At 40.1% G+C, this 16,584-nt stretch overlaps 10 protein-coding genes across 10 annotated transcripts; 7 read left to right on the top strand and 3 right to left on the bottom strand. All coding sequences in view use genetic code 12, as the record gives it.

Moving 5' to 3' along the window:
* Window positions 1-524: 524 nt before the first annotated feature.
* On the bottom strand, window positions 525-2,180 carry ALP1 (Alp1p; the record flags this gene model as incomplete). The annotated part of the gene is made up of 1 exon (XM_051754032.1): window positions 525-2,180. The coding sequence occupies one exon, from the start codon at window positions 2,178-2,180 to the stop codon at window positions 525-527; it is 1,656 nt and encodes a 551-aa protein (XP_051607051.1).
* A 1,065-nt stretch (window positions 2,181-3,245) lies between these two features.
* Window positions 3,246-5,568, top strand: KGF57_004513 (fungal specific transcription factor domain-containing protein; the record flags this gene model as incomplete). The annotated part of the gene is made up of 2 exons (XM_051754031.1): window positions 3,246-3,353; window positions 3,478-5,568. The coding sequence occupies 2 exons, from the start codon at window positions 3,246-3,248 to the stop codon at window positions 5,566-5,568; spliced, it is 2,199 nt and encodes a 732-aa protein (XP_051607050.1).
* Window positions 5,569-6,241: 673 nt separating this feature from the next.
* Window positions 6,242-7,288, top strand: SUR2 (sphingosine hydroxylase; the record flags this gene model as incomplete). Its single annotated transcript, XM_051754030.1, has 1 exon — window positions 6,242-7,288. The coding sequence occupies one exon, from the start codon at window positions 6,242-6,244 to the stop codon at window positions 7,286-7,288; it is 1,047 nt and encodes a 348-aa protein (XP_051607049.1).
* A 190-nt stretch (window positions 7,289-7,478) lies between these two features.
* On the top strand, window positions 7,479-8,075 carry KGF57_004511 (TRAPP complex core subunit; the record flags this gene model as incomplete). Its single annotated transcript, XM_051754029.1, has 1 exon — window positions 7,479-8,075. One exon carries the CDS (start codon window positions 7,479-7,481, stop codon window positions 8,073-8,075), a length of 597 nt encoding a protein of 198 aa, XP_051607048.1.
* Window positions 8,076-8,168: 93 nt separating this feature from the next.
* On the bottom strand, window positions 8,169-8,759 carry KGF57_004510 (uncharacterized protein; the record flags this gene model as incomplete). The annotated part of the gene is made up of 1 exon (XM_051754028.1): window positions 8,169-8,759. One exon carries the CDS (start codon window positions 8,757-8,759, stop codon window positions 8,169-8,171), a length of 591 nt encoding a protein of 196 aa, XP_051607047.1.
* Window positions 8,760-9,422: 663 nt separating this feature from the next.
* Window positions 9,423-11,606, top strand: SCT2 (bifunctional glycerol-3-phosphate/glycerone-phosphate O-acyltransferase; the record flags this gene model as incomplete). The annotated part of the gene is made up of 1 exon (XM_051754027.1): window positions 9,423-11,606. The coding sequence occupies one exon, from the start codon at window positions 9,423-9,425 to the stop codon at window positions 11,604-11,606; it is 2,184 nt and encodes a 727-aa protein (XP_051607046.1).
* A 559-nt stretch (window positions 11,607-12,165) lies between these two features.
* KGF57_004508 (uncharacterized protein) lies at window positions 12,166-12,405 on the top strand (the record flags this gene model as incomplete). Its single annotated transcript, XM_051754026.1, has 1 exon — window positions 12,166-12,405. One exon carries the CDS (start codon window positions 12,166-12,168, stop codon window positions 12,403-12,405), a length of 240 nt encoding a protein of 79 aa, XP_051607045.1.
* Window positions 12,406-12,840: 435 nt separating this feature from the next.
* KGF57_004507 (uncharacterized protein) lies at window positions 12,841-13,377 on the top strand (the record flags this gene model as incomplete). The annotated part of the gene is made up of 1 exon (XM_051754024.1): window positions 12,841-13,377. The coding sequence occupies one exon, from the start codon at window positions 12,841-12,843 to the stop codon at window positions 13,375-13,377; it is 537 nt and encodes a 178-aa protein (XP_051607044.1).
* A 55-nt stretch (window positions 13,378-13,432) lies between these two features.
* KGF57_004506 (uncharacterized protein) lies at window positions 13,433-14,692 on the bottom strand (the record flags this gene model as incomplete). Its single annotated transcript, XM_051754023.1, has 1 exon — window positions 13,433-14,692. The coding sequence occupies one exon, from the start codon at window positions 14,690-14,692 to the stop codon at window positions 13,433-13,435; it is 1,260 nt and encodes a 419-aa protein (XP_051607043.1).
* A 287-nt stretch (window positions 14,693-14,979) lies between these two features.
* Window positions 14,980-16,578, top strand: MET1 (uroporphyrinogen-III C-methyltransferase; the record flags this gene model as incomplete). The annotated part of the gene is made up of 1 exon (XM_051754022.1): window positions 14,980-16,578. One exon carries the CDS (start codon window positions 14,980-14,982, stop codon window positions 16,576-16,578), a length of 1,599 nt encoding a protein of 532 aa, XP_051607042.1.
* Window positions 16,579-16,584: the final 6 nt, after the last annotated feature.

The raw sequence follows: 16,584 nt of genomic DNA, 5'->3' as shown, positions 1-16,584 counted from the left end.
TACGTTTTCCCTTCATCATACCACCCATTTATAGCCCCCTCGGGTGTGTAACCATAAGCCAAGTTCTCCCCGTACCTGCCATACGAATGCTCTAAGATTCCCGAACAGTTGTAATACTGTGAGTAATTAGCAGCATACTCGAATGTTTCAGTTGACCAGCGCAACTTCTGTGCACCATGTAACGCTCTTTTCTCATTGTGCATGTCTAGCATGAGATAAGCAAATGTATTATTGAGATCAAATGGGCCCGTGTACACATCAATATCTATAGTGTAGTATCTGGACGACGTTTGTGGGATATGGAGTACCAATTCCTCAACAACGACATTAGCAAGTGTAAGGCCCAAGAGAAAGAAGAATATGAGCATTGCAAAGTAATGCATCAAATTTCAATCTCAGTGGTAAGGATAATGGATTATATAAACACTCAACATGAAACATCTTGGTTGCAAATTTGAAGGGAAAAGCAAAAAAAAAAAAAAAAAAAAAAATAATTTGTACGAATGTAATCTTCTTACTCTATTCTAAAGAAAGTTATCAGCGAAATTGTGTTTGAACTTGGCCCAACCTTTTAATGATTTGGCATGTTGATCAATTTCAACTTCGTCCGGTGTTTCAATATATCGGTCAGTATCAAAATCCATGTCAGCAGCACGCACAAATCGATCTTTTCCGCGCTTAATGACGAGCCACCAAAATAAGAAACACACTGGGAACACACCCAAATCCAAATACGATTGGAAAAAGTCATTCACGCTGAACGGACTAAATGTCGACCACCCTTGGACCAAAATGATGAATCCACCAAAGATTACTACAAACAAAGGTCCGTATGGGTATGACCAGTTTTTGAACAATAGTTCGTGTGTTCTTCCTTGCTTTGCCAAGCCTCTTCTGAAACGCAAAGATACCACTCCAATGACCCACCACGAGATCAAATTGGACAACCCAACAATTGCTTGGAGCCATGACCACAACTCACCGGTACCCACAAATGCAGACGCAAAACACAATCCTCCAATCAACCAGGTTACAATAACAGCGACATATGGAATCTGGAAACGATTAAGTGGTAAAAAGATTTTGGGAATGTAGCCCTGAGTACTCAAGTTGTACGCTAATCTGGAACCAGCAAACAAAGCATGATTTCCAGCTGACAACACCGATAATAGCACTACGGCATTCATGTACGAGCCGGCAGCTTTAGCGCCAACTTGTTGAAAGACAATAGTAAATGGTGAAACTGCAACATCTTTTGTCAGCAAATTTGGATAATCGTATGGAACATTCATGCCAATGAAAAATGCAGTGAATACATAAAAGATGATGATCCTGATAAAAGTGGCTTTAACCGTTTTGGGTATTGTCTTGTTTGGATTTTTTGTTTCACCTGCAGTCAACGACACCGACTCTAAGCCACCAAATGCATAAGCGGCCGAGACAAACAATGAACTAAATCCTCTGAATCCGTTGACAAATGGGGCATCTTTGTAGCTCCAATATCTGAATCCAATATATTCATGCATCTGGTTCTTTCCGGCGTTGCAAATGATACTGACAATAAAGAAGATCAAAATGGTGACTACTTTAAGAAGAGCCAACCAATACTCAGCTTCTGCATAGGCTCTGACATGGATGACATTCAAGAATAGCAAGAACACCCAGAAAATAATGGAGATCACGTACCAATGGAAATCGGTCCAATACTGTATCACCAACTGTAACGCTGTCAAGTCTGCAGCCACACTACAACAGTCGTTAAACCAATAGTTGATCAATATGGCAAACCCCAAAGAATCAGAGCCAAACCTTTTGGCGTATGTTGTGAAAGAGCCGCTGACGGGGTACTGGGCCGACATTTCTCCTAGGCAGAGCATCATGAAAAACACCACGACTCCAATGATCATGTAGTTCAATAGTAAACTCAATGGCCCACCAGTGGCCAACATTTTCCCTGTACCGAGATACAATCCAGTACCTATAACTCCAGCAATGGTGATCATATTTATGACTCTGGGACTCAAACTTCGATTTAAATTTTCAGTATGATGGATGTGATCACTGGATGCCGAATCACTAGGCAGTAGACCAGCCTCTAGCTCGTACTCAAGCGGTTGCTTTGAGTCACGGTTGGCACTACGTATGGAGGACGACATGTTTGACGATGAGGTAGGTTGCATCTTTTATTGCTCGTGTGCAGGGAAATTGTAGCTGATTTAAATAAAACAGAATAATGTGCGTAAATACTGAGATGAGAATTTCAGGTACAAAGTTTAAATATGTATGATTTTAATTATCAAATTGCCGCAAATAGACTCGACAACGGTAGCCACACTTTTGATTTCTCTTTTAATCCAATTTCTTTTGAAATTGAAGGTGTAGTGGGAAGTTCTGCGGGCGTCTTTGATTTGCAGGTTTCAAGCAGTTGGGCTAATGAATTTGTCAGCCTCTTTGCTATGGCGATGGTAAGTTATGTATGCTTATTTTTTGCAGCAATTTGAGATGAGCTTGAAGAGAAGAGACCAAATTCTGTAAAATATTTTCTGGATTAGCTGTTATTGTTGTGGAAATCTGGCACCGAGATTGATTTCAATATTCTGACGTAACAATAGAACGAAAATACGGCAACAATAGATATGTAACAAAATCTTGTGGGGAGGAAGTTTCTTTGTACAAACGCCGTGTTACAACGAAAAGTTTTGCACAGAGATGTGGTTGAATCGCTTTTTCGTGCTTTCACGTGAACACGCATATTAATGTCCGTAAAATCTTGAGAAATATCATTTCATTTCACTGCCAATTACAAGCAACTTCGTTTAGATAATTTTTTTTTTTTTTTTCATTTTGTCTGTAAAGGAGACATCGCAACTCACAAGACAAAGTTACCCAACCCCCATAAGGAAAGTTTTGTGTAAAGAGGGACTCCTCCACAGCAATCGACGTGGGCGGCTTGTGAAGTATATTGAGGACCAAATTCTTGCAAGCTTAAAAAAAAAACAAAAAAATAAAAAAAAGTCCGGATGCTCGGTATGAGTTTTGTGTAAAAAAACAACATCGACTTTTGTAAACAACGCTATTGGCGCCAGTGAGGGGGGACGGAGGAGGGGGAGGAGGATATTGAGATTTCTTTCTTTTCTTATGTGGGGAGGGTTCTAACAGAAGAGGAGTAAAAAATAAAAATAAAAATAAAAATTTAATCGTCTAACGTAATCAGAAACAAAAACAACAGATCCCCTTCGCCAGTCATGACAGAAAAGACCCCGAGACCTAAAGGACGTCCGCGGATTCTACCTATAGTACAGCGAAAGAAAGTGTCTCGTGCTTGTGATGTTTGCAAGAAACGCAAAATGAAGGTATGTCTGACCTTGTGATTTCATTTTCTATTTTTCTTTTTTCTTTTTCCCCCACACAAACCATACTGACTAAAGCTTCTGCTAGTGTGATGGACTAACGCCATGCCGGTACTGCCAAGCAAAGGCACTCGAGTGTGTCTACTCGAAAATTGATGGCAGGTCATTAAAGGCTAAAGTTTACCTGGAAAAAATGAGAGAAAGTATCAGTTTCGAAGGCGATCGACAGGATGGAATCTCCTCTTCATTAAATGGCGACAACTTGGTTCCTGATATCCCCCCACTCACTCATTCGCCAAAACAAAACCCAACGGGTTACCACGTGGATCTGATTGGGAAAACATCACTGCCACCACTATCCTTGAGTATCATTTGTGAGAATTTGCAGACAGCCCTCACAACGGACCCTTTAACAACCCCGCCAACAAAAGATTCAGAGCTGAAGGAGGGGCTTTCCAATTTGAACGGTCAATATACAAGGCTTTTGACAACAAAGACTGGGAATTTGAGATTTTTTGGAGAAAGTAGTGCGCTCTCGTTATTGGGAGAATGCAGAAGCTTGTTTAGAGATGTCTCTGGAACTAGTCGCTTTACTGATGACCCTGTTCAGCAGTTTATCACCGACGAGAGTGTCGATTATCGTTTTCTTCCTATTCCTGTTCAGCTCCCAACAAAGGCGGATGCATTTATATTAATCGACCTCTTCAAGACAAACATCAACGATACTTTCTACATCTTCAATATGAAGTATTTCCACAAACACATTTTTGAGGAAATTTATCGTGACTCGGTCAATTGCAGCTCCAAAAAATTGTGCTTATTGTACACTGTGTTTGCAATCGGAAGGCTCTTTAGTGAAGGATCACGTCATTTGTGTCTCAATTTGCCGACCCTGGAGGTATTTTTCAACCTGGCGCAAGTTCTACTACGAAATAATGTGTTTGATGGCAAGATTTGGATGTGCGAGGTTTACTTTCTCCAGTACTTTTATTTCCAATCGTGCTGCAACAGATCAAATGCATGGATGCAGCTTGGATCTGCCATCAGAATAGCACAAGCATTGGGTTTGCATCGACGTTGTATCAACGACAGAATAACGAATAGAGACATTTTGAGCCACAGACGAAGATTATGGAGAAGTCTTTACGTTTGCGATTGCGTTAGTAGTGTCAACTTGGGTCGCCCTTTAATGATTAATGATTATGATTACGATGATGCGGATAGCAAGGTTGACGCTGAGGATCTTGAAGAGGTGGAGAAAATCCGCATATTAGCACAGAAAGCTACAGCTGATAGTGCTGCTATCAATGCCAAGATTGTTGAGAACATTTTCAAGGATGGAGTGGTGAATATCAAAAGAGCCCATATTTTGGCTTTGCAGTTAAAGTTATGGTCCGTGCAGCTCCCCAAGGAGTTGCAATTGAGTGCTGCAATGGAGAGCCAGATGGAATCGGGAACTGATCCAAATAATTACTTGTATGTGTTTGTTCACATTGGACAATTGTACGGCATAATGACACTCACAAGACCATTTTTGGTCTATGTGATGACGCGAAAGCTTAAACCAGAAACAAAGCAACAGGTGAAAGATGAACAAAGTTTGATGAACTTTTGCAAGGCATGCATCAAGGCAAGTTTTTTGGTGATTAAACTATTAAAGTTCTTTGTAACTCACAACCCACATCGGAAAGAAGTGTTTACCATACAATCAGCATGTTTCTTTGCGTCAATCATTTTGGGATTCACATTGTTAGATCAACAAAACACATCCAAGCCAGATCTTCATTACATTTCGGTCTTGCAGGACACATTGCAAGATGGCTACAACATCCTCAACAGTTATGCCGACTTCAACATCACATGCAAGCGATGGGCGACAAATTTACAAAATATGATGCATCACTTGAAGCAGTTTGAACCGGCACCTATTAGAAGAAGCAGTCAATCACCACCAATACTGCTCTCCGAGGGAGATCCCGAGCCTTTCAATGACGAGTTGATTAGTTGGGGTATAGACAATAGGGCTTTGGAAGAGGTGCTAAATTTTCAACAGTATTTTGTTCCCAGCACTACATCGAAGGAACTCGATGATATATTGAATGGTACTTCCGAGAGTGACTATCTCAACACCAACGAAGGCAGTGATTTCTTAGACGCATTCAAGTACGACAACGGAGAGCATCTTATTTTCGGGCAACGGAAGAGAAGCTCTGCGTAAATAGTGGGATGTAGTAATAACAGGTGACAAAAAATTATGCTCTGCATTGTTTCTGGTAAACTGATTACGTAACATGGATGTCATTCATTTTGCCATCATGAGATCTTAATCCACCATGCGACTGATCTTTCTGATAAAAAAGAAAAAAAAAAAAACAGAAGAAACAGAATAGGGGTAATAGCAATGCCAGTAAAAATAGCCGCTAGGTTGAGTAGACTGAGTAGATCGAAGGACATTTGCACTTGCTTTCATCCTACTGGAGACAATAGTGACAATGCATGGACTACCACCGTTCTCATTGGGAAACCAAGTTTGATTCCATCTTGTGCCTTATTATCTACAACACTGTATCGGGAAAAGATCTAGAAAGGAAATACAGTTGACTAATACGGAAACACGTGAAGACCAAAAATTGTAAGAGCGAAAAAAAAAAAAAAAGAAACTTTGTAATCCTGCATAATAGCAGCAGCGCATCAAAAGAGAAACAACAACAGTGACAGAGAGAGAAAGAGAGAGGGAGAGAGAGAAAGCGGCAGTGGTAGAAAAGTAGCGTGATATATAACGAAGTCTCTCTTCTTTCACCATATATTCTTGACACTTTCCAGTCCACTACATAAACACATTATAACACACTTTCAACTTCCTTCACTCAACCACTCAACCTCCATCACCAATGAATGTATTGAAAGTACCCCAAAACTTTTCTCTGATGCTTTCAGAGTCATCATACTATGGAACCAATAATTTCACATTGAGTCGGAAGCCGGACTTGATTCCTGGTATCCCTGATGGAATCACTGCATTGATGGCTCCAATAATTGCCTACTGGTCTTATTCCATGTTTTTCCATATTATTGATGTGTATGAATTGGCTGAAAAGTATAAAATCCACCCCAGTGAAGAAGAAATGAAAAGAAACAAGGTGACAATGCATGAAGTGATCAAAGATGTCATTTTTCAGCACATCATCCAAACTGCAGTTGGGCTTGTTGTCTTTTACTTTGACCCCACTCCTATGACCGGTTACGAATATTACACCATGTGGCAAATCAAACATTATTATTTACCCCGTTTTGTGCCTGACCTGGTAGTTTACTATGGGTACATGTATGGATGGTCGCTTCTTAGGTTGTGTATTGCCATTACGATCATTGACACTTGGCAATTTTGGCTTCATCGTCTTATGCATGTGAACAAGACTTTGTACAGGCGATTCCATTCACGTCATCATAGATTGTATGTGCCATATGCATTTGGTGCTTTGTACAATGATCCACTTGAAGGGTTCTTGTTGGATACTTTGGGAACTGGAGTTGCATCAATCACTACAGGATTGAGTCCAAGAGAATGCATTATACTATACACTTTTGCCACTTTGAAAACCGTTGATGATCATTGCGGTTACAAGTTACCTTGGGACATATTCCAAATTGTATTTCCAAATAATTCAGTTTACCACGACATTCATCACCAAATTTGGGGTATCAAAAACAACTTTTCCCAACCATTTTTCACCTTTTGGGATTATTTCAATAAAACTCAATACGAGTTTGTGGAAGAGTACAAGGAGTTGCAGAACCACATAACATTGGAAAAGTACAAAGAGTTTTTAGCTAGAAAGTCGAGAAAGGGCCCAAAGAGCAAACAAGAGAAGAAGAATCTCGAAGAGGAGGTTGAGGTTGAGGTTGAGAAGGAGACAGAAACCAAAAAGACCATTTAGAGAGGACAACTAGCAACTTCATCTTAATATCTTTACTTAATATTTTAATAGCATTTGTAATAAAAGCGACAGTTTTAGTAGGTGTTTAGTAGGTTTTAGTAGCGCGTAGAAAAAAAACAACATGAAAATCAGATCAGACTCAATCCTCAAGAAACACAACCATGTCTAAGAAATCTGCAGGAGATGATATATGGAAAGGATCGGTGGAGAAGATAGTATGTATCAACCCAGAGCTGTTAATGAAACTCGACTAACTCATTCACAGAATTCAGAACTATTCACGTTAACTTATGGATCACTCGTGGCTCAATTATGTCGAGACTTTGAAAACAACTATCGTGAAGTCAACAACCAGCTCGACAAGATGGGCTACAACATTGGATGCAGACTAATTGAAGAATTCCTTGCCAAGACAGGTATCCAGAGATGCTCCTCATTCAAAGAGACTGCTGACGTAATATCAAAACTAGGATTCAGACTATTTCTCAACATTCAACCACACGTGGAAAACTGGTCCAATGATAACAAGGTTTGCAGTTTGATAATACCAGAACCGAACCCATTAACTGAGTTTGTCGAGTTACCAGTTTCAACTGATTCTAAAATTGCAAGAGAATTGTGGTATTCACAAATACTATGTGGAGTGATTCGAGGTGCTTTGCAGATGGTGCAGTTGGATTGCGATGTTTACTTTGTTAAGGATGCGTTACGTGGTGATGAACGGACAGAGATGAAGTTGAAGTTGAACAAGGTTTTGAAAGATGAAGTGCCCGCAGGCGAGGATTAGAGATCAGCTACGCCAATGTTGTTTCTGAATAGATTGAGTTGAAACATAGCATACATACAGAATTGTTTGTACCTACTCATAAAATGTGCTTCTTTAAACCAACGTTTCTTCGTCACTTCTTAGATAAGCGGGCGGGGGTTGTGGCAACACATTATCTGCTCTACGAACTTCACTTGTTTGGCGGTTGTTCTCGCCATGAATGTGTTCATCCTTTGACCCAAAACAGCATTCTAGACACATTAGAATCAATTCAACTAGAGCTAATATGATAGCTATGACCACCATCCCCACGAGGGCAAGAATAATTGGTGCAAATATGAGAAGAGAAAGGAATCCAAATTCACCATCAGACAAATCCAGGGTAGTGCTTGTAGTGCTTGTAGTGCTTGTAGACCCAAAACTGTTTGATTGCACCCAATCATCACCATCACCTTCTCCCCAATTTTTTAATTCCTCACGGCGGTAGATACTAGTAGTCATTGTAGCGAAATCGCCTCCAAATGTCTCCATCCTGACTTGTCCTGTTTCTTCAACAGACTGCTTGCAAATGTTTGGTTTTGATGCAGTTGCAGTTGCAGTGGGTCTGTTTGAGACAGCGTGCACTGAAATTGTCTCCTTCGGAATGCCAATTTCAGCAGTAGACCATCTAAAGAGTGTAATGATTATACAGATTCGGATCAACATTGTGTTTACTGGAAAGATCTACAACGTGGAAAAGGATTGTAAATGTCTCCATTAATATATAGGTGAGGTAAAACTGCCAACGCAGGAAGCTGCAAATGCAAAACATCCAGCAAGTGTTTCTCAAAACACAGCGATTAATATGAGTGAGGCATAATTAATTGGTGATTATGCTTATTGAAGTGTAACACACCTAGAGCATGGACTTTGTGTCTATTAGAGCTACTTAGCATTTGCATACTCTTTCACTGTGTAATTTCTGCCGTCAACTACACTCTCTTTAGCTTTTGAGTTACACACTTAATGTTGCAGCCGCATGCGGAAAGTCATTTTTTGCCGTCCAAGGGATAAGTAATTGTGATATTATAATTGAATGATTTCGACTTTGGAATTTCTTCAGAATTGTATATGGACTCTATCTCCTATTAACAATGATTAACTGAAATTAGCGTCAAGTGGCGGTAGAAAACGTTCGATTAAAACGACGATGTATACTTGGATCCTGCTGAGGACAGCATTACTTTCAATTTTGTGTGCAAACACAAAGTCCGAGGAATTTCATCGTTCTCCCCCAACAGAAATCTCGACCAAAAAAGAGGAAACATCACGCAAGGGCGGGCTTCCAACTATTCCTGAAGATCGAACCAATTGAACTGATTTTCCATAATGAGCGAGGGGAAGAGAGCCAAATCCTTACCTCACAAGACCAAGTCAAAGCCAATAACATACTACCTTGTCCTCATAATCAAGCTACTCTCTTATGATCTCGTGTTGTGGTTTTTCAATCTAGTCATCCACACTTTCTTCCGTGACGTTCAATCCCGAGGAAGCTTCAATATCCCCACTAGAGGTCCTGTCATATTTGTTATTGCACCACACCATAATCAGTTTGTTGATGGATTGGTAGTAATGGCTAAGGTCAAAGAGCACCTGGGTCGTCGTATTGCTTTCTTGATTGCAAAAAAGTCCTACGATAGGAGAATAATTGGCGAGGGTGCAAAGTTATGCAGTGCAATCCCCGTTGAAAGAGCTCAAGATTTATTGAAGAAAGGTACGGGTAAAATTTATGTTGACAAGGAGGACAACCGGATCATAAGGGGAGAGGGAACCAAATTCAACGCTGAATGCCAAGTGAAGGGACTAATTGGGTTGCCCAACTCCCTTGGAAATGGCTCAATACAAGAAATCTTTGATGATGAAAAGATTTTGTTGAAAAAACCATTCAGTTCGCCTAGGGAGGAAATTCAGCAGAGAATTGATGAGAAATTGCACGCTGGTACTGAGTTTAAAATAGCTCCACACATTGATAATCATGTTGTTTTCCAGAATGTGTTTACCCATTTGAATGACGGGAAGGTGTTGGGGATTTTCCCCGAAGGTGGTTCCCATGATCGTCCGGATTTGTTGCCATTAAAACCGGGAGTGGCAATTATGGCTTTGGGTGCAATTGCACAGCAAATAGAGGAGGTCAACGCTGCTGCTGCTGGAAGCTCAGAACGCGAGGAAGTTGTTCCTGTGAGTATTGTTCCGGTTGGATTGAGTTACTTTCACCCACACAAGTTCAGATCAAGAGTGGTGATTGAATTTGGTAAACCTATTATTGTGGATGAAAAGATGGCTGAGCAATATGAATCGAATTCAAGGGAAGCTGTGGATAAGTTGTTGAAAATTATCACTCTTGGATTGAAGGAGGTTACAATGACTTGCAATGATTATGAAACGTTGATGGTGTTGCAGGCAGCACGCAGATTGTATACTTCAGGAAACCGAGACAATATCCCGCTTCCAATGGTTATTGAAATGAATCGAAGACTCATCAAAGGTTATGAAATGTATAAAAATGAACCTGATGTTATACAGTTGAAAGAAGCAGTGTTGCAATACAACAAGAAATTGAGAGACTTGAACCTTCATGATCACCAAGTGGAGTCCTTGGATACGTCAAATAGAGTCTCCAATTTTTGGAGGTTTACCACAAGATTCTTCAAATTTTCCTTATTCATGGGGTTGAGTCTTCCAGGGATTTTCTTGTTTAGTCCCGTCTTTATTATTTCGAGAAGAATATCCAGAAAGAAGGCAAAAGAGGCGCTAGCTGCATCAGTGGTGAAGATAAAGGCCAAGGATGTGTTGAGTACTTGGAAGATCCTTGTTGCTATGGTTTTAGCTCCCATGTTGTACATTTTCTGGTCTGTGATTGGGACAATTTTGATTGTTAAATCCAAAATACTAGGGGAGTATCAGCCATCAGTTTGGATCATTTTTGTCATCTTTTATGGTTGGGCGGTGTTGACAACTTATGCTTCATTGAGGATGGGGGAGATCGGAATAGATTACTACAAGTCCCTTGCACCTTTGTTTCTTTCAATGTTGAGCATTAATGAAGACAGATTCCAAATTGAGAAACTTAAGGAAACCAGGGAGGAGTTGCGTGAAAAAGTCAATGCATTTTGCAACAAATTTGGTCCTGGTATGTTTGATGATTTCGAGCAATTTTACAAAAAATACAATGGTACAACAGATGATGAGGAGTTTGATGTCATTACAGCTCAGAAACAACAGGCTGAAAACCAGTTTAGTAAGTTACAAAGACAAACAAGTGCCTCGTCTTTAGATTTCAATTTGCTGAACTTGTCAGATATTCCGATTTTTGCTGCTGCGGATTTGGAACAGGCCAATGACGTCAATCTTACCAAGGAGTCTGAAGAAATTGAACGCGGTGAGCTGCAGCAAGACAACAAAGAGGCAAACGAAGAAACTGTTGAGCAGTTGAATAATGTAACAAAGTCTACTGACGGACCAAAAATGAGAGTAAGAAAAGCAATGAAGGAGAAATACTCCAATTTGCAATGAGCATCAGCAACGTGTTTAGTAGATGCTTGTAATCGAAAAGTAAGGGGTGTCGCTCAAGTGTAGAGCATCTATGTTTCATACATTGCAAGGCTTTCAACCTCGTGGGAGGGGCTTGCAACAGATCTGTTTCGTGATTGTAAAATCTGTTTTAACTTGTTTGGGAAAGGAAATCCAAAAAAAAAAAAAAAAAAAAAGACCCCTGCTTGCCACAGGGGCCAGAGCGAGAACAGCAAACACAATGCGAACATCGCCTCCCCCTTGGGGCAGCTCGCATTGTTTTTTTTTTTTTTTTTTTTTCTTTTTTATGTTTCGCGTGCTAAACTTGAAATGAAATTTGTTTGTTATTCTAGATTCACAGTAAGGTACCGCACAATAAATTTATTTCCTAATCGGGGAGGCTGTGTTTTTTTGCAGCTGGAATATATATATATATATATAAAAGCTGGACTTTTCCCAAGTGAAGATAACATTTACCAAGGTTCAGTGAGTACTTCCTTACACTTCTTTACCCACATCAAGCACACAGTCCGTTCATTACCTTACACACATCCAACACACCATGCACTCCACCTTATTCTTTCTTCTACCATTGGTCGTGTCGACCATAATTCCAGCAAATCTCGACTTGAAAGCAAGTACAGTTGGTGCAGGTACACAAGCTAAGGAGACAAAAAGAAACTCAGAAGTTCAACTTAACGGAGCAAAGACAGTGTATAACAAACGAGAGTTCAAGTCCGCTGTATTAGGTGAGAGAACTAAAGTTGCTCGGGATTCAATTAGTGCTAATGATTTGGTATAACAACAAGGTGTTGAAAATGATTAGCGTTTTGTCACACTATTGGTTTATGAAGGTTATGAAAATAAGGCTCAGCAAAGGGCCATAGGATGAAGATTCAATTTTTATATGGAAATGAGATAGATATAGATAATAAAAGTACAGGTTACTACAATATATGAATAAACAACTCTTTTTGCTAGATCTCTTGTCACACGACACTGATATCTGCGACATTGAAATAAAAAGTAAATTTCTTTTTTTTGTTTTTTTGTTTTTGTCTTAATTCCGCAAAGACTACTGCAACCAACTTTGTGTTTAGCTGACTCAGTCTCTTTGCCACCCGATGCTACCACAATCGTTTATCTACTGATTTCTAACCAACGTATTTCCATATTTTACACATTTTTAATATCACACCAGATAAAACTCATTAACAAATTACACACGAAACTCAATATGAAAGTCACCATCAGATTATCCACCGAATCATCTTTTCAAGTCACAATCCCCGACAACTCAACTGTTGAAGATTTGAGAAATAGCGTTAAAGTAGCATCACCATCACCACTTCCCAAAGAGTTCAAGTTGATTCACAACGGTCAGAAACTACAACCTCATAACGAATCATTATCATCCTTGAACATAAAAGCTGACGACGACTCCATTCAAGTCATATTGATGGCACAATCGACCGATACACCACCAATATCGCCGCAAGCCTCATCCGATAACCTTGCATTACCTAGTACTGCCACCACTACATCTACCACGGTCAAAAAGACAAAGAAAAAGAACAAATGCTCTTTCAAATCATGCAACTCCACGCCTTTGAGAATGGTGGGCACTTGTTCACATTGTCAAGGTAAATTCTGTGCCAAACATAGATTATTGGAAGATCATTTGTGTATCGGTTTACAATATTGCAAAGATGACGCTCATGAGTCAAACGCAATGAAGTTACAGAAGGAGAGTACCATTGCTAGTAGGGTGTAGAATTATTACTCATAGAGAAATAGTAACCTATAATACCACTGTTTTCTTTTTTTTCTTAATTTGCTAATAGATTTTCCAAAACGTCCTCATACTTCCCGTTGGTAACATTGTTGGCCTTCTTTAAAATCGTCTCTGCTTCATCGTATAACTTCTCTTGCTCTTCTGAGTCCAACTCATACAAGTTCCCTAAAGTGATCATAGCCTCAGCGATGCTGACCCACGATTCAGGCTCTTCTTTATCCTCTGCTTTTTTTAGATGCTCTAATGCCTTATGTATGAGGTCCTTGGCAATTTCTTGAGCTTGCTCAAGAGTCAATCCTTCTAATTCCTCCAAACCTGCGTAATCTTCATCGTACTTCAATGTAGTGTATACATTGGTTGGTATTTCTGACTCTTGAAGATATGATTGTCCCAATCTTTGATTAACTTCTCTAATCAATGAATCTGGGGGTGAGGGTACCTTGTTTAAAATTTCAAGATATTTTATTGTATGATCTCTCCACCATTGATTATATTCGTCAGTGTTTTTAATTGGGTACAAGGGGTGAGTTTCATCCAACTCAATTTCCTCCTCTTCTTCTCCAGCATTGTCATCTTTGGAGGTGCCTTCTTCTTCTTCTTCTTCTTCTTCTTCCTCAACTTCATTTTTGCCAAAGTTATCCACAATATCCAACAAATCATCCACAGCTTCCAAAATATCAAAGTATTCGGCGTTGCTGAAGGCTTCAAATTTTGACGATTCATCAGCTTTTACCTCGGCCAGTTCATACACCTTCAAAGCCGCATCCAACAACTCCTTAACGTTTGTTTCATCAGATTTGCTATCCAAGCTCAATTGTGAAACATGTTGAGAAATCAATTGATTGATCAAAATCTTTGCACGAGTCAACAACAACTCCACGTCGTGTGGATACTTTTCTAACCCTGTTTCAATCCTCTCCAAACTAGCATCAAAAAATTCCTTGACCTGCTTGACATCTTCAAAGTGGAAATTGGCAAGCTCACTCAAGGCGATGGAGTAAATTTTGTAAAATGTAGGTGGTAAAGATGTTCCTTCTTCTTGGTTGCGTAGCAAACGATCACATTCGTGGATTATACCATTCACCACTAACTCATTGTCGCGTTCGGAGTTTATATGGGCTTTGTAAAGGCCCTTTAATTGGGATATTTCATCATCGGCATCGACCTCTTCTGGTAATTCGACTGTCAATTGATTCGAAGCTTCATCAGCCTTTCCAGTATCAATTGACTCACTCTCCGTTTTCTGCTTCTTAGCCTTAGCGGCCTTGCCCAACCCTAATGTACGTTTAGCCATGACTATGTGTTGAGCTTGATTAATAAAGAAGCTGTGATCTTTGAAATATTATTACACTAAGGCTCATCGAGGAGAGCAAATGTATACAGAAAATTTGGTTACGTAAGGAGGTGCCATTTTCTCACTCAATGATTATGTAATACAATATTTACAGTGAAATTGCGTAATATCACACTTATTGATACGACACCTTACGTAATAATACAGATTTAAAGATAAATATCCAAAAGTGGTATGTGAAAAATTTTTTTTTTTGCAACTACAGCTAGCATGAATATATAATCATCATGACCAATCTACTAGCTTCACTTGATACTCGAGACGAAAGGGTATTACTATTCGGTTACTCCAGTGTAACCAACCTACGAATCAACTCAATCATAGAAGCTCGTGCATACCCCGTACTTGTCATTCCTGAAGATTTAGATCTACCATCGAGCCTAACACTACACGAAGCAAGCGGCAAGCTAACCATTATCAAAGATGCAGATTTTGCATTTAAAATTGATCACTACTTAACCAAGTTGGGCCGGACAGAAGTGGATTTTGTCGTAGATAGAGTCTTTGTTACTCTTCCCCAGATGGACCTACAGGAACAAATCTTTCAACGTTGTAAACGATTGAGGATACCCATCAACACAACTGACTCTCCACAGTTTAGCACATTCACATTATTATCATCATATAACCAAGGTGATTTCCAACTCGGAGTCACAACTAATGGAAAAGGTTGCAAGTTAGCATCAAGGTTGAAGAGAGAAATTGTCAATAAACTACCAGCTGATATTGACCTCATCTGTGACAAGATTGGCGAGTTACGCCGACAAATCCGAATTGAAGATGAAGTAGGATTTGAAATTGGGGATGATGATGACGACTCTGTCAACACACACAAGTTCAACTCATTAGTCCACGAATTCAACCAAACCCAAGAGGAAGTCAAGGGAAGAAGGAACAGATGGCTTTCACAGATTGTTGAATACTACCCATTATCAAAATTGGCCACCTTATCCATTGAGGATTTGCGTTTTGCATATGACAAATACAAGCGCGATAACAACCAAGAAATTGCCGTGCTGTTACCCCAAAAGGGCAAGATCGCTCTCGTTGGAAGCGGACCTGGCTCCGTTGCATTGTTGACTTTGGGTGCAATACAAACCATCCATCAAGCAGATTTGATTTTAGCCGACAAGTTGGTGCCGCAAGAAGTGCTTGATCTCATACCGAAGAATCATGGACCGGAATTGTTCATTGCACGTAAATTTCCAGGAAATGCCGAACGTGCACAAGAGGAGCTTTTAACTATGGGCCTTGAAGCACTTCAAAAGGGAAAGTTTGTGTTGCGATTAAAACAAGGTGATCCTTACATTTTTGGCCGTGGTGGCGAGGAGTACAATTACTTTGCTGAACATGGATTCGAACCCATTGTTATACCGGGTATTTCTTCAGCGTTGGCAGCACCGGTGGTTGCAGGCATACCAATGACACATAGAGACGTTGCTGACCAAGTATTGATTTGCACCGGCACTGGAAGGAAAGGGGCTGTTCCAAACTTGCCCTCCTTTGTGCCTAGTCGAACTACGATTTTCCTCATGGCATTGCATAGAATCGTGGAGCTTGTTCCGGTGTTGGTGGAAGAAAAGGGATGGCTTCCTGAGTTGCCAGTGGCAATAATCGAACGTGCAAGCTGTCCCGACCAACGAGTAATTCGCACAACTTTGGCCAGACTTGGAGAGGCGGTAGAACTGTGTGGATCAAGACCACCCGGACTATTGGTCACCGGATATGCATGCGAGGTGATTCACAAAAACCCAAGCTTGAAAAGCTGGTTAATCGCAGAGGGATTTCAGTACGATTTTGATAATTCAAAAATATCTGTAGTATAGATTCAT

This window comes from Candida theae, assembly GCF_024610275.1.
Source record: "Candida theae strain CBS 12239 chromosome Unknown scaffold19, whole genome shotgun sequence".
Taxonomy (NCBI): domain Eukaryota; kingdom Fungi; phylum Ascomycota; class Pichiomycetes; order Serinales; family Debaryomycetaceae; genus Lodderomyces; species Lodderomyces theae.
The sequence above is the reverse complement of the archived record's forward strand: the minus strand, read 5'-3'. Positions and strand labels throughout refer to the sequence as shown.